Source organism: Sipha flava, unplaced genomic scaffold, assembly GCF_003268045.1.
Source record: "Sipha flava isolate LNK unplaced genomic scaffold, YSA_version1 3_pilon_pilon, whole genome shotgun sequence".
In the NCBI taxonomy this organism is placed as follows: Eukaryota; Metazoa; Arthropoda; class Insecta; order Hemiptera; family Aphididae; genus Sipha; species Sipha flava.
In genome coordinates, this window is record NW_020273108.1 from 3,161,776 (window position 1) to 3,176,954 (window position 15,179).

The 15,179-nt window shown below is 29.3% G+C and overlaps 1 protein-coding gene across 1 annotated transcript in view; it reads left to right on the top strand.

The window, feature by feature from the left end:
* The first annotated feature begins 14 nt into the window (after positions 1 to 14).
* LOC112688645 (protein Teyrha-meyrha) overlaps positions 15 to 15,179 on the top strand; it is a 128,098-nt gene continuing 112,933 nt past the window's right edge. Inside the window, exons 1-2 of the mRNA XM_025561943.1 lie at positions 15 to 586; positions 7,234 to 7,341. Coding sequence (XP_025417728.1) covers positions 7,234 to 7,341 — 108 coding nt within the window. The 5' untranslated portion in view covers positions 15 to 586. The remainder of the gene's footprint in view (positions 587 to 7,233; positions 7,342 to 15,179) is intronic.

Sequence of the window (15,179 nt, forward strand, 5' to 3'; positions counted from 1 at the left end):
ACTGGTACTACCGCCGGTGCCGCCGTTGCTGCTCGTCGTCTCTCCGCGCGCGCCAGTTTCGTGATAACGCGACCGACGACCACCACCGACGCCGCCGCCGCCGCCGCCGCGGCACAAGTTACCGCCGCCGGCTGTGCTCAGTACGCGTCTGATATCCGTGCCCGGTGCAACCGCACATCCGTTCCGTGTTCCCCGCACGTGACCACGCGTTCGCATGACAGCTACGACCGCGGTATTATTATGGTAACGATCGCACGTGCGAACAAGTCGCCGCGTTTTACCGTCTAGGCGATTTCGTCCGAGAGAGAGACTGCTGCCGGAAAAATATTATAAAACACAAACGTTTAAAACAGTACTGTTACACGTAGTCGATTAGCGCCGCCGCACACGTATCGGATATTCTCTACCCGACTTCTCGTCGAAGAGTACGGGTTTTTTTTTTTTTTTCATTTTTCGTTCCTCCCCCCCCGATCGTCGCGGTTTCCCTACGGGAAAATCCCGAAACGGCGACACGCTGCAGCCGTTATCGCCACCCACGTCGCCTTCACCGCCTTCGCCGTTTCAACGTAACAGTTCACGTGCCAAGGTAAAATAAAAATAAGTATTGGACATTTGTACATAAGTTAGTTGAAAAAAAAATAAAGATTTCAATATTTTAAAATTCCTATAAATACGTCGTTTAAGAGTATACATTCGAAACGTCGGTCATCAATACACGATTGTTAAATTATAACTGCAAAGAGCTTCGTTTGTTGTCGGGAGATACATTTTTGAATGAAACCGTGGTCTCGACGTCTAGACGTGCAGTTTTATAGAATGTAAGCGTTAAGATTCCTGTTAAAATGTTGTTTAGTTTTTGCATCATGGTAAATTAATTTAAACTTAAATGTACAGCAAACTCCACAAAAAATTTAATAGCATAGTATATGTTATTAGTTATGAATAATTAGAATAGTTTATATTATAGTCCGTATAAGGTTTGTATGGAAATGTTTTACTGGGAAAATTCGATCAATTTATTGTGAAATTATATAATTTGTTTGACTTATAAATTATTTTGTCTTGGTAAATCAAACAAATGTATCTACATTGAATCAAACATTGATATTGAATTCAGTCTTGGCTAAGAAAAAAATAGAAGTAACTATTAAAATGTAACAGATTATTTATATTAATTACTATTTACTTATTTTTAGAATTTAATTTGGCAAATTATATCTTAAAATTTGAATTTGATAAGTTTAACTAAAATAACAAAAAGTTTCCGATTGCAAAAATATTATACCGTCTATTTATACTTGAATATAATTATTATTAAAAACTTAATAAACTCTACAGATGTATGTGTATTAATATGTGTATTAGTTTCTCAAATCATTTAATTTCTTTCAAATATTGCGCTCCATACTTTTAACACTAAAGAATATTAAAATGTGATTTATACATTTCGTTTTTCTTTGCTTTTGCTCTTTGCTATTTTGGTCGGCAGTATTCATTTTTATACTCATATTTTTTCATAAAATCTACAATATGAACTGAATTGTTCTGAAATATTTATCATGAAAAATTTTCCTTTTTTATTAATTCTGTGTTAAAACTTATTATATTAAATAAAATAGATTTAAAACGTCAAATAAAACAATAACGGTTGTATGAAAATCTAGTTTAATCCAAAAAAAATTTAAGCCGATAAATATGTAAATGTCAAAATTTAAAAAAAAAACCGTCAACTATTAATATCTACTACTAAAATTAGAAAAGTATTTTTGTTATATGAATTAATAAGTACAGAATATTTAATTAAAATACAACATTTCTATGTATTATGACCATCAGGATTGTTAACATTAAAAAAGTTACAGAATCAGTTGTCATTTTTCTCAAAATTAAATTCATGAATACTATATTTTAATTATATCCCAATGTGTTAGATTTAAACAAACACAATTGTATAGTACAAATGGAATCTATTGTAAATGTAAGTAATATTATTTACACTTATAGTTATATTATATAATATTATTTTATTATTATAATAATAAAAATAAAATACAATTAGTAAATGGTTTATACTTGTAAAATGAATAAATAAATAAATAAATGCTTAACCTTATTATATTTGTAATGTACGGTATGATACATTTGAGTTGTGATTTTATTGACTTTGTTCATACTTGATGATACATTTTTAATTCGAAATCGAATGTAAATCACAAATATTGTAACTCCAAGTTAAGCATTTATTTATTTACTAATTTCTATGTTTAAATTATTTATTTATATATTATTTTACTATACAGTTTTTGCTTCTTTATGCTTCTTCTAATGCTGCTGTTGTTCTTACTTATAATTTCACTTTAATCCGGTAACGTTTAAATTCATAAAAATATAAATATTTTGTTGAAAAGTATACTTATATGTTACCTATAGTTTATTTACCTATAGGTTAGATTAGTAGTTTGTAATCCATTAATTTATTCTGTTTTTATTACAGTGGCTTACAATAAAACATTTATAATTGACTTATATTTAAAACAAATACGGTAGTAATCATTGGCGTATATAGGGGAGGAGAGCCTAGTGAGCTACAGCCCCCCCCAAAATGTTTTCAAAAGCTTAAAAATTATTTTAAACTTATGTTAGATTTGTGATTTATGCTTATTTAGAATTTGCGTCCAACGTCAAATCGTTTTGGGACATTCTGTAAATAAAATTTACCAACTGTGTCTTGTTAGTGATTCTTAGATAGCAGTGGTAATTTAACTCTGTCCATAGTAGCCCCTCCAGAAAATATTTTCTGTATACGCCACTGGTAGTACTGCTTTTAAACAATTTATATTGTGCTTTATTTATTAAAATGTATTTTTATGGAATACTGAGCTTTTCATTGATGTTCTCTTTAGTCTTAATGTACGTACTATATACGTACCTACACTTATTTACTATTTTACATATTCAAAATTTAAAATATTTTCTAACACGTAAAATGCCAAATTAAAAAACAAAAAAAAAAACAAATACTTATTTTATGTGTGTTTATTAGTGATACATTGTATATTTATAATAATCATGAAATAAAGCCAGTTTTCTTAAAAGTATTATTTTCCTAATAGCATAGATTATTTTTTATAATACGAAAAGTAAAGCATTTGATTTTAGAAAACAAACGAATTTCCATAAATTTAAGATATCTCTATCGATCTCTGTGTAGCATAATATATATATATATTTCTTATTTCATCACCATGTGAGAATTATCATAGTTTCATGTGGGAATTTTTTTAATCCTACAAGAGTTTATGTATATTTTGACAGAAAACTTGTAGGCATTATACTATTGTCGTGAAAATTTGTATTAAATATTTTAGCATCAAGTATCTGTACGGAAATAATGATTGATAAATTATTTTTATTCCTTTTATGGTCCTTTAAGTTTGTTCTTAGAAAATAATCTACTTAGATTTTATTAATAATGTAATATAGAAGAAAAAAAATTATAAATGCATGTGTACATTTTATTTTTAATTGGGAATTGACTGATTTTAGTTTTTTCTTATATTGTATTTTCTTGTTTTTATTTTTTAACTTAGAGTTCTTGTCGACTCTAAATGGTATGCTATCAACAAAAATGTCATGTGATTCTGAAATAATGACCCTGAAATATTTATACATCTTGAGAAACGTCACCATCACGCATCACACTTCCATTTTTGAAATTAGAGCACTGCAAAAAAGTATACATGAAATATTTACGAGACAATGAAACCATAAAATAAGATTTAACTACCACCCATCTATGTAGTATTAATATGCTTATCCCTATGTACTATTGTGTACATTTAACTATGCCAAGCATAAATATAGCAAAATGTAGTACTACTGAAAGTATTTAAGATTTTTTAATCCTCTTTATCAGAGGTATATTCAGACTTACTTCTAGGGGGGGGCGGCGACTCAAATTTTTTTTTTAATTCAGGCTCAAAATTTACAAGTAAAATTTTTGTTAATATTTGTATCAGGTGAATCCTTAATATTTATGGTTTTTTTTTTTTTTTTTTTTTTATCTAATGCCGGATCCACTTAGAATGGTCTTTTGTGTCGTTCTTTTTTAACACTTATCTGTTTTTTGAAAGTTTCGCTTGTGTTTTATCTAATTTTTCACTAAGTATGGACTGGGTCTTCAATCAAAATAATATGGGTATATTATTTATCGCTATGGGACATATAAACGTTATAAACAAAAAACGCTATAAATAATTTAAACGTTATTCAATTTAAGCGTTTAAATGTTATACAAATTTAAACTTTAAAAAATTTTCTGTTTACCATTATTGACAATTAAAACGTTATGAAAAATTTAGCATTTTGCGTTATTTAAATTAGTGTAAAATTTTAAACGTTTTCAAATGTAGTAATACTATAAAATAAATCATAAATTTTGTTTCTTACTAAAATATCCATTACTTTTAAAAATTGTCTTTGTCTAAAAATTTTCGGGAGTTGGCGATTGCCCTCATTGTTCTCCCCCCTCAAATACGCCACTGCTCTTTATACTATTGACATGTCTATACTACAAAAGTTATTTTATATTTTAGATTCTTAGTAATTTTACAGGACTCGACCAATGTTGTAAGATTTCCTGATGTATGATTGTTTATAAGGTAAATGAATACGTAATATAAAAATAATTATAATAACTCATATTGCCTCGGATGTTATCGTCATTGCATCGGCGGTCAGTCTTATCTGTCTGAAAGTGCAAACACCAAACAGTATAGTATTGTATAGTTATTGTAATATATGTGTTTGAACCATTCATAATCGTATGAATTGATTTAGTTTTCTCATGATATCAAAATGTTTAAATACGAACACTTAATTTCAATAAATTAATTAAAAAATATGATTTATTTATAATACCAGTTTATACGAAAAATATAATTTTTTAACTAAAAATCTACGGAGTAAACAAAATATAGAAACAAGAAATCTTCCAACCAAAAATTGTATTTACATAATGAATTACTGTCGTCATCAGTTAAGTTTGTTTTGAACGTTTTAGAATTTTTGTTTGTTTAAAGTAATGTTTACAATGAGGAATTATTAAATTAATTATTAGTGTGGTAATACACTTTTTAAAAGTAGTAAACACTAAACGATGAGTGGAATTTTAGGAAATAAATATACATTTATTAAAAACGTTATAGATTAGCGACTGCCGTGCAAGATAAATAGTCTTTAAAAAAATGAATGGTTTTAAGATCAATATTTGAGCGGTAAATGACGAATTATTAATACAAATCTATGATGGAATACGAGATAATAACATACCGTAATTGTTAATGTATAACAGAGGTGGTCAAATTTTAAACACTTATGAGCAGTGCCGTAAAAACAAAGTGTGCGGAGGGTGCAATGCATATGGGCCCCGGGTCTCGAACTATTTATGGGCGAGTCCGTCTTCGACCAAATTTAAAATAGGCCATTACCTTTTTTGACCAAAACAAAAATTTATATAATAAATTTAAAATAATAAAATAATGATATACAATGTTTGATTATGGTGGGAACTACTATAATATATTAATGGTGATTCAGGGTTTAGCTCACATAGCAGGGGTTTTAAGTTCACATACAGAGCATAATTCCATTTGCAACAATATCAAGGTTTGTACAAAAACTAGGTTAGGCTTAGACTATAATTCCCCTTGGTGCAAAGCCCCATCCTTCCGAAAAGTGCTACGCAGTGGCACTTGAGTTGATGAGTGGACCCAGCAGGCGTAACGAGCGAAGTCCTAACATTTTTCAAAATAAAAATGCAAACAATTCTCATTACGATAAGAGATCAAAACTAGATACAAAATATCGTTATCTTTTATATTAATATTTTAATAATTATTGACAAAAATTGTACATAATTATTTTATTATTTTAAATTGTTTATACAAATTTTTGTTTTGGTCGAAAAATGAATTGGCCTATTTTAAATTTGGTCGAAAAGTGAATCGGCCGAAAAGGGAATGGTACGTTTTTGGTCGAAAACGGCCATGTCTCTATTTATTATGGGGCCTCAAAACGTCAAATACTCAACAAAGTTCGATGATTAGGATCGTCATGGTTATGATTCACATACGGGCCTTGAGTGGTCTAGTTTCGGTGCTGCTTGTGAGTTTTTCTAGGTTGTCACAATCGACACAAAAAAAAAAAACATTGACACTGAGCAAAAATATAATTTATATACATGTTTGTTGCATGATACGCTTTTTTATATCTTCTATTTAAAATATTAATAAGTAATAATAACTTTTATTTTATAATTTTACGTAACTCGTATTTTGAATATTTTTTATCAATTTATAGAAACGCGATAAATATATAATAAAAATACCATTATTTAATGCGGAATATCCATTAGATTACGTACCTACATAGCTACTCAATTTTAGTATATAATTTCGATTTTCATAGTTAATTATTACTATATATTGTTTTAATTAATTGTTATTATCGTATTAATCTAATTTTTATTTTCGTAGGTTGAATAAAAATATAGAAATTTAAATTTTTTTCCGAAAAATTGAAAAAAAAAAAATAGAGTCATGATCGATTCGAAATCATGTCGCGTTCGACCTGATGGCCACCCATGTTGTATAACACAACTAACGACCGCAATAGTAATTATAATGATGCAGCAAAAATAAACATAAAGTGATACTACGAATTCGACAGATTTTTTAGAGTTAGTTTTTAAATTGATTTTGAAAAAAATACTTCATTACTTTCTTCAATTTATATATGTGTTTATTACAACATAAGTCCATATTTTTTAAGATACGTTTTCCTAAAACAAAATTGTTTATTTACTTGAGAATCATCGTTACTTTGTTATACACACATTGATTTCCCCCAATCAAGTTTTAAACCATAAAAATTTTAATTTGATAAATGTTTTCATTTTGATTCAAATAATTTTGTTCAATTTAAAAAAGATACCTATTGAAAAACTGTCTATTCTAAAAACAAAAAACATAGTTTATATTAGCAACAAATATTATATTTAAGTTTATATAAATGTATAAATTATATATAATATGTATTATTTAAACTTATATCAAGAATGCACTTAATATTATTAATTTATTAAAGAATTAATACCTTTTATTTAATTTGTCTGAAATTAACTTTTATTTTCGTTGTAGTAAGCAACTATTTTTAATTCAGTTTTGTTTTCAGATGGAACATTCGCCATACTCGCAGAGTCCAAGCCCATCATCATCCTTGATAAACTTTCCAACACCTACAAACTTACCAGATATTAGATTACACAGACCATTTAGTCAGGTAAATACTATACAATTTTTACTGTTAATTAATGTATGACAACTCTGAAACGTGAATAGTCTTCAAAAAATATTATTTATAATATAACTAAATTACAACATTATAATAATGCACATAATACTGTTTATCTATACTTTGGAGCTTAGCAAATAGGAATATGTTTGCAGCACCACTTCAAATTAAGTATTTAAGAACTTGTCGAGTTCATAATAAATTTTAAAATTGTGTAATATATTGATAACCATTCACCAGTTAGATTTCGTGTTTGAGTACCATAAAACACATTTTATTTAATGACATAATTACAGTACGTACATATAAACACAATGTGCCATTAATATCCGTATTAATTTAATTTTATAATTTGTGTGTTAAAATGTTTATGTCAAACTTATTAGTAATCTCTATTAAATAGTTTGGTTTATTCTGATTTATCATGAAGTCTAAAGTTTTTGTATAATATTTTAATTTCAATGGTAGAATTCATGATTTATCAGACCGACGTTTTATTTTTAGAACTTTTTATAATACCACATTTAAAAAAAATAAATAGATTTAGAAATATAATACAAAATTAAATAGCTTAAGAAACAAGAAACAATTTAAGTTGTATATATATATATATATATTTTTTTTTTCTTTTATAACAAGTATAACACATGTAATGTAATATTAAATAAATCATTAATAAATTAGTAGTTTGTAGATTTATGCGTGAAAAATTAAAACTATAATCAACAATAAATATTATTATGTTATTAATTAAATCAACGTTGCAATACGAGAAAGAAATTTATAAATACATTTGTCATCAAAAGTAAATTAATTTATCGGTATATTAAGTTTCAAGTAATCGTCTGTTTGATTAATATTATATTTTTTTATTACTACATTAAAATTTTAATTACATTTTTTGTCGTAAATATAAAAAGACTTCTTAGAGAAAAATCTGATATTATATTGTTAAGAACTGCTTAAGTATGTTGTTCAACTCATTAAAAAAAAAAAAAAAAAGCACTAGAATTAAAATTGTCCCATGATTAGATAAACTAAACTAAAAGAAAATTATACTGTTTTTTACTTTTGAATGTTACAACTTATTTTTTATGAACACGTAAGAATTTTTGTTTGTTTTAATTATTAAGTAATGTCTGTAATAAAAAAATATTTAGTGAATAAACAGCGTAGGAATAGTAGTAGTAAACTTGATCTTACAAAAGTAGTAAGCAATGATGAGTGGACTTTAAGACTACACTAACGTATATTTATCGAGAAATTGATATAGATTAGCGTGTGTAATACAAAAGCAGTATTTAAAAAATGAATGGTGTTGATAAAATAATCTTGAAGTGTTGAATGAAGGATTATTATGGTACGACCACACAACGGAGCAGGCACGAAACCAAAAAAATTATATTAAGGAGAGGGGTGGCAAAAATGTTGGGGCCTTGTATCATTTTTCATAATTTGTTTTCTTTGAGAAACTTGTAGAGCTTTTAGAGGGCATTCACTATTTGACACTAGTTCCCATTTAATATAATTTTAATATTTTTATTTTCCACGAATATGAAATGCAATATGATAATAATAATATATCTAAAATATATAAGTTATATATATAATAATAAAAATTACGATGAATTGTATTATCGAATAGTTATCACAACAAATTTATGAATTGTGTATAAGCTATGAACATGCTATGTTTTTGATACTTGGTTAAAAAAAAAAAATTCTATATGAATATTTGGGTAACGGTTCTGGGCCAGATTAAATTTAAGGAAAGTTTGACCCACTCAAGTTCCTCCCTCTGGCGGCTACGAGCCTGCAACGGAGTACGATGTAATGTGATATAATGTATCATAATGTATAGTAAAATACAATGTTATTAGTAATCTATTGATGCTGACGAGTGACTACATTGCGAACCGGACGGGGTTTGTTGGTGGGATCCCGTTTCCAAAAACGATTTCAATCTGTACGAAACGATGATTTCGGTGCACACCGCGATGAAAGATTACGGCTTGATCCATAAGACCATTTCGTAAATTACATTCGCGCGTTTACGCCGCTATCGAAGCCGTCAGGTGGCGAGAACCGATGTAGCAGCTAGGGTTGCCACTTTGAAAGATGGTAGACCCGGATACGAGATAGGCTGATAAGCAAAAACAGAAATATGCATATAGCTGATATAAATTAAAATATAATTGATAAAATGTAAAACAATTTGATTTTTTTAATGTTAATTCAATCTTAATTTAATCACATATTTTATTTGATATTGAAAAGTACAAAATATGTTTATTTTAGTTTGAAATCGTAAATTACATTTTTCGTTGCACAGTTCAATAATTTTTCTTGTTCAGTATTTTTCAAAAATTGCAAAAATTCTTGAGGGTTCATTTTATAATTAAATTTGACATATAATTCTGATTTCACCATTTCCACTTATAGACGATTTCTTTCATCAGACCACGTTTTACAAAAGCGTTACTTATAGGTATTGAAAATGTTTTTTCAACAATTTTCGGAAGTTCAGTGAAATCATATTTTTTGAGCAGTTCTACCCACATTAAATCTTAAGATACATTAATTTTTGAAAGCTCAACCCACACTCTCTGGTTTTATTTCGTCGGTCTTCTTCAATATTATTTAAACCTAATAGGTTCACAGATTTTATTGCATCGTTATACTCAATTATTTTATTTTTTAAATTAAAGTTTGAAAAAATCTAAAAATTTGAATTGTTGAAATCGTAATATTTTTTAAAATAATCAATAGTTTTTTTGTAAACTTTATTAGTTTTTTTTTTTTTTTTGAACATTGCTTGCTCATTTGGTCGAAGTGCTGAAATAATTTTCATGACTTCTGCACCAAAAAATGAATTATTCATGCGATTCTCAATTTTATCTTTTAGACCTAGTATTACTACTAGTAAGTCAACAGAAGTTACGGAATTTTTTTCGTGTAATAATATTGCCTCATTTATTATACTTATGTAGTGGTAAATAAAGTACAAAAAGTATTCTGATAAACATACTTTACATGACAAATCAGAAATTTCTGTCTTGTCAATATTTTTCACGAACTCCCATATAACATGCATGACACGCATCTTCTCCTCGGTATTTAAAATAAGATGAAACAGAAGGCCAAGACATTATCAGTTTATCAACAGCTTTAAATAAACTGAACCATCTAGTTGGTTCATGTAGGAGAACTTTTCTATATACAACTTGAATTTCTTCAAAAAAATTTTAGTTATTTTACGCGTTTAGCACTGTTTGAAAATTCAGCATAAAATTTCAACACTAAATTTTCCACATCATATGTTAATTTTTTTCATAGAGAGTTCTAAATTACGTGACAACTATTGTTTTTATTATTTTAAATTGAGGATGTTTTTCAAGAAGTTTTCGGTAGACCGAATTACGAATGCCGTAATTAATTTATGCATTGTTTACAGAAAATCCAGATAATAACTCAGGATTTAAATTTAATCGCCGCATACATTTTTCAATATTTTCGAAAATTTTTAACGATGTCTCATCTGGATCTTCATAAAAATCCATCAGTTTATTTTGGATTCCTTTTTTAATGTGAAAATACTGATCAACAATAGGGGATATTTTTTAAGAACCCTTATTAGACGAATCAATAGCAATTGAAAAATAATTTTCATGAACTGTAGTTTGTAATCTTATAATATTGTTATCAGTATTTAGTAGTTTAATTTAAAGCCAGGCTCCCATGACTGGTGTACTTGGCAAATATTCGTCACTTACCATAGTGTGGGAACAGCACACTTGTACAATTATTCGTCACTTGTGAGAGTGTCCTGATCATTCTCGAACATGTTAACAAATATTTGTGTAGTTGACGAGTATACCAGTCGTGGGATACCCATATTTAGATAAGCAATGCTCTGTTTAATTGTGTCATCCACCACTTTCTTTTTCTGACATTTTTTTATAAATTGTTTGTATTTTAAATATTCATTACCCAATATTATATGAGATGCACAAGCTAAAACTTTATCTTCATCACTCATTATGATTATTTAAGTAAAATATTTTAAATTCTAGGTAAATTTAAATATTAATTAACGTTGACCACAGGAGTATAGAACAGTTGCGATCACACTAAATAAATTACAAAATTCACAGTTGAAGTAGAACAAAAAATATTTGAAAATGCAACCCTACCGCTAATGTTTGTCTAACTTGACCAGTCGTGGATTATAGTAATTTGCCTATTTGTACAATGTATCAATGCTGATATATTCGTCAAGGATGCCAGTCGTGGAAACACTTTATTTGTGTATGACTTGTGCACTTGCGAAGTGTATTATTATTGGCGTACTTGTCAAATACGCCAGTCGTGCGAGCCCGGCTTAATGTATAACGACAAGCCAATAAATCGTATTTTACCTATACTTTTTGTGATGATAATCTTTGTTCTCGTACTTATCGACTGTCTATAAATAATTTTATAAATAGAATTAATTTTACGATAACCCGGAGAATAATTCACTGAATCCGTAGCCCGTAGATTAATTTGTAAAACCGAATTATCTGGATGAAACCCTGAGAGGTCGTGTGCTAATCCGCGAGAACATTTTCCGGAATTAGCGCCGTTTGGGGGGTGGGGGCATAGAGTCATACACCCCCTAGGCCTTTTTTGACTTATTAGAAATAATTTTAAATTTACTTTAATGATAATTAGGTAATTCGCTATAAAATAATCATTTATTCCTATGCATTATTTTTACATGTTAAAACAGTATTAAATGAACATATTTACCTAGTAGTATACCTACTTCTTAATGAATATATCGTCTTTTATTTTTACAGAACTTTGGTGTTTAATTTAGAAAAATCAACTGTATTATTTCCATTTTTACTGTAATAATTTATACATTTTATATGACACCTCATAAATTACATTTTAGGTGCTTATATATGTTATATAATATTTTACTAGGTGCGTACACATACAAATATTTTGGAGAGGTTGTACTTTTTCATACTTTTATAGTCTAAAATACTAGAGATGTTCCGAATACCCGGCAATCATTTGATAGTCGAGACTCGATGAAATAAATGACTAGGCCAATACCCGGTATTCGGCTGATTTATACATTTTTACTCGACCCCCTACTCACCAACTGGCTGATAATTTGTCATACAAATATGCACACTTATTAATATAACAGGAAAAATCCTAAGTTATGAATTATATTTTATTTTGGTATATTTAGGATTAAGAAACTATTTTCTATAGCTGGTTATTATTGTGAATAAGTGCATAACACCATTTGTTTTGTGAATTTCAAAAATAAATCCCGTATTTATTAATAAATTATATTATAACAATCGAAAATCAAAACCCATTATTCCCTATCGACCATCATAGTTAATTTGATCGCGCGACGCACTTGTTATCACTTTTGCTGTCGTTCTTCGCTTATTGCTCGTTTATAATTTGAAATGTATGGTTAACTTTAATTTTTTTTTTTATTCGATCAATACAATAAAATAATATGCATTCAATCCGACGATAATGAGGAAACGCAATGTAGTTCCTATAATTTTTTTTTAATTATTATAAATTAGAGGTGTTTCGGGTTCTCGAAATAGCTAAGTACTCGATGTAATAATTAAGACTCAACTCTTACTCAGTTACTGGCGTAACAAAGAATTTTTACCCAGCCCTTATCTGATTCTCGGCGTAATGTTGAACTTTTTACTCGGCTAATACTTGGTACCTAGTTTATAATCAATTTTATACTATATACCACGTTTACTCTTTAAAAACATATTTAATAATTTTCCTGAATTTTGATGAAGGTTGAAATCCTCCCCTTCTTTGTATACGCACTTGTAATATTTAAATATATTTATAAAGTTTGGGTGTAAGAAAAAGTGTACAAATGATACACAGGAGCATAGAAATGAGCGATTTTACACGTATACATATATCCCTTAACTGGCGTCCTTATGCAATACGTAAGTATTGGAATCATCATATTTTAACTCATTAATAATTTTCAAACTTTTATTTTTTCTAATTATATTCCAACTATTCAAATTATCATTTCCCATCTAATGACACGGTTTTTTACGTTGAAAAAAAGCAAGATCTAAAGAAGAAGTGTGGAAAACAAAACGGCAATGACCCGACACTACCAGTTAAGGGTATATGCTTATACCAAATTGTATTCCCCCCTCTGCGCTGAGCAAAGAATCAAAGCCGCTTCTGTTATCCCGCGTACGCGCGGGCTGCACGCACAATACATCTCGTGTGCCGTAAACGGTAAACGGTAAATATTCTCGCGTTATTTCCATACAAATAGTATTCGGTTTCTGTACGCGCGCGGCCATTTGGTTGCGGCGTTTTTATCTCGTCCGCGATCCGCGTAAATCTTTCCGGTAACTCCGCGCGTTCACTTTCGCCGCGCCGTTATCGCCGGCACACCATCTCTCTCGTTCTTCTCTCGCCACCACCACCGTCGTCATTCCGCGTGATGATATCCGCGAACGCGGCAATCAATCTTGTCCACTACTGCGCGTGACACGACCCCGCCACCCATCACGCGATCGCATAGCCGGACGTGCCGACGTGGTCCTTCCGAGGCAGTGGCGTTCTCAGGAATCTTCAAAGGGGAGAGGAAGTGATCCGTCAAAAAATCAAAAAGTTATCGCCATCACTTATCAATAATAATTTTATTTTGTGGCGCAACAAATATATTTATATTGTATATTATTGCATTTATATTATTATTATACGATGAGACAATGACATTTCATTGACATAACTTACAAATACATCACGAATTTATTGCAAAAAAAAATAATAAAAATAATAATACGCCAACAGAGAGGGGGTGTTGAACCCCATTAACCCTCTCCCTCCCTTGAGTACGCCCATGCTCCGGAGGACGCAATCGTACTCTGTATCGGAACGATTTACGTGTTAGTACCACGTGCCCCAGGTATGCGGCGTTCGTGTAATTCGAACGTGTCGTGCACGTCGTCGTTTGGTGTACCCATTGGTTTTTGCAGTGACCTGGGCCCCATATCAAAATAGGTAACGGTCATCTGGTGGTTGCTGCCGGTAGACGTCGCTGTGACTGCATTCAAGAGGTGCACCGGCACGGAGGAAACAGCTTTTTTTCGGGAGATATTTAATATGCATATGAAATCATCCGTCATTCGTTTTCATCTTAAGACTAACAATGAGTAGAAATTACCTATTTTATATCTATGGTTCCGCGAAAATCTAATCAGCTTTAGATTTGGAAAAAATGTTTTTCGTTTTTATCGAAATGTATTTAAATATTGGCATAAAAATTTTCAAACAGTTTAATTCATTTGTTAGTCAATGATAATTGTCAAACTTTAAACAATTATTGTGTAGCTATATAAAATACTAAATGGTATACAAAAAAAATTGAATTTTAACAACGCGGTGTTCTTATATTTATAATACTATCGCAAGTACAACAAATTTATCATGTAGTTAATCTAAATTATATATATATATATAAAAAAAAATAATATAAATTGGTTGTTTTGAAAATTCCACCACTGAAATAGATTTTTGTAACAATAGTACTAATCGTTTATTTCTGACAACAATAACTTATACAATTTTCCTTTTTTTCGATAACAGATAAATACTTTTTTTATCGGAGAATGTTCATCACTTTAATATTTTAAGTTTCTTCATAAACAGTCAAATGGGGATTTTATATATTATTATATCAATGGTATAACTAATATAACATGATAGCGTCCAATATATTATTATCATTATGTACTCACTCTTTACCGTAA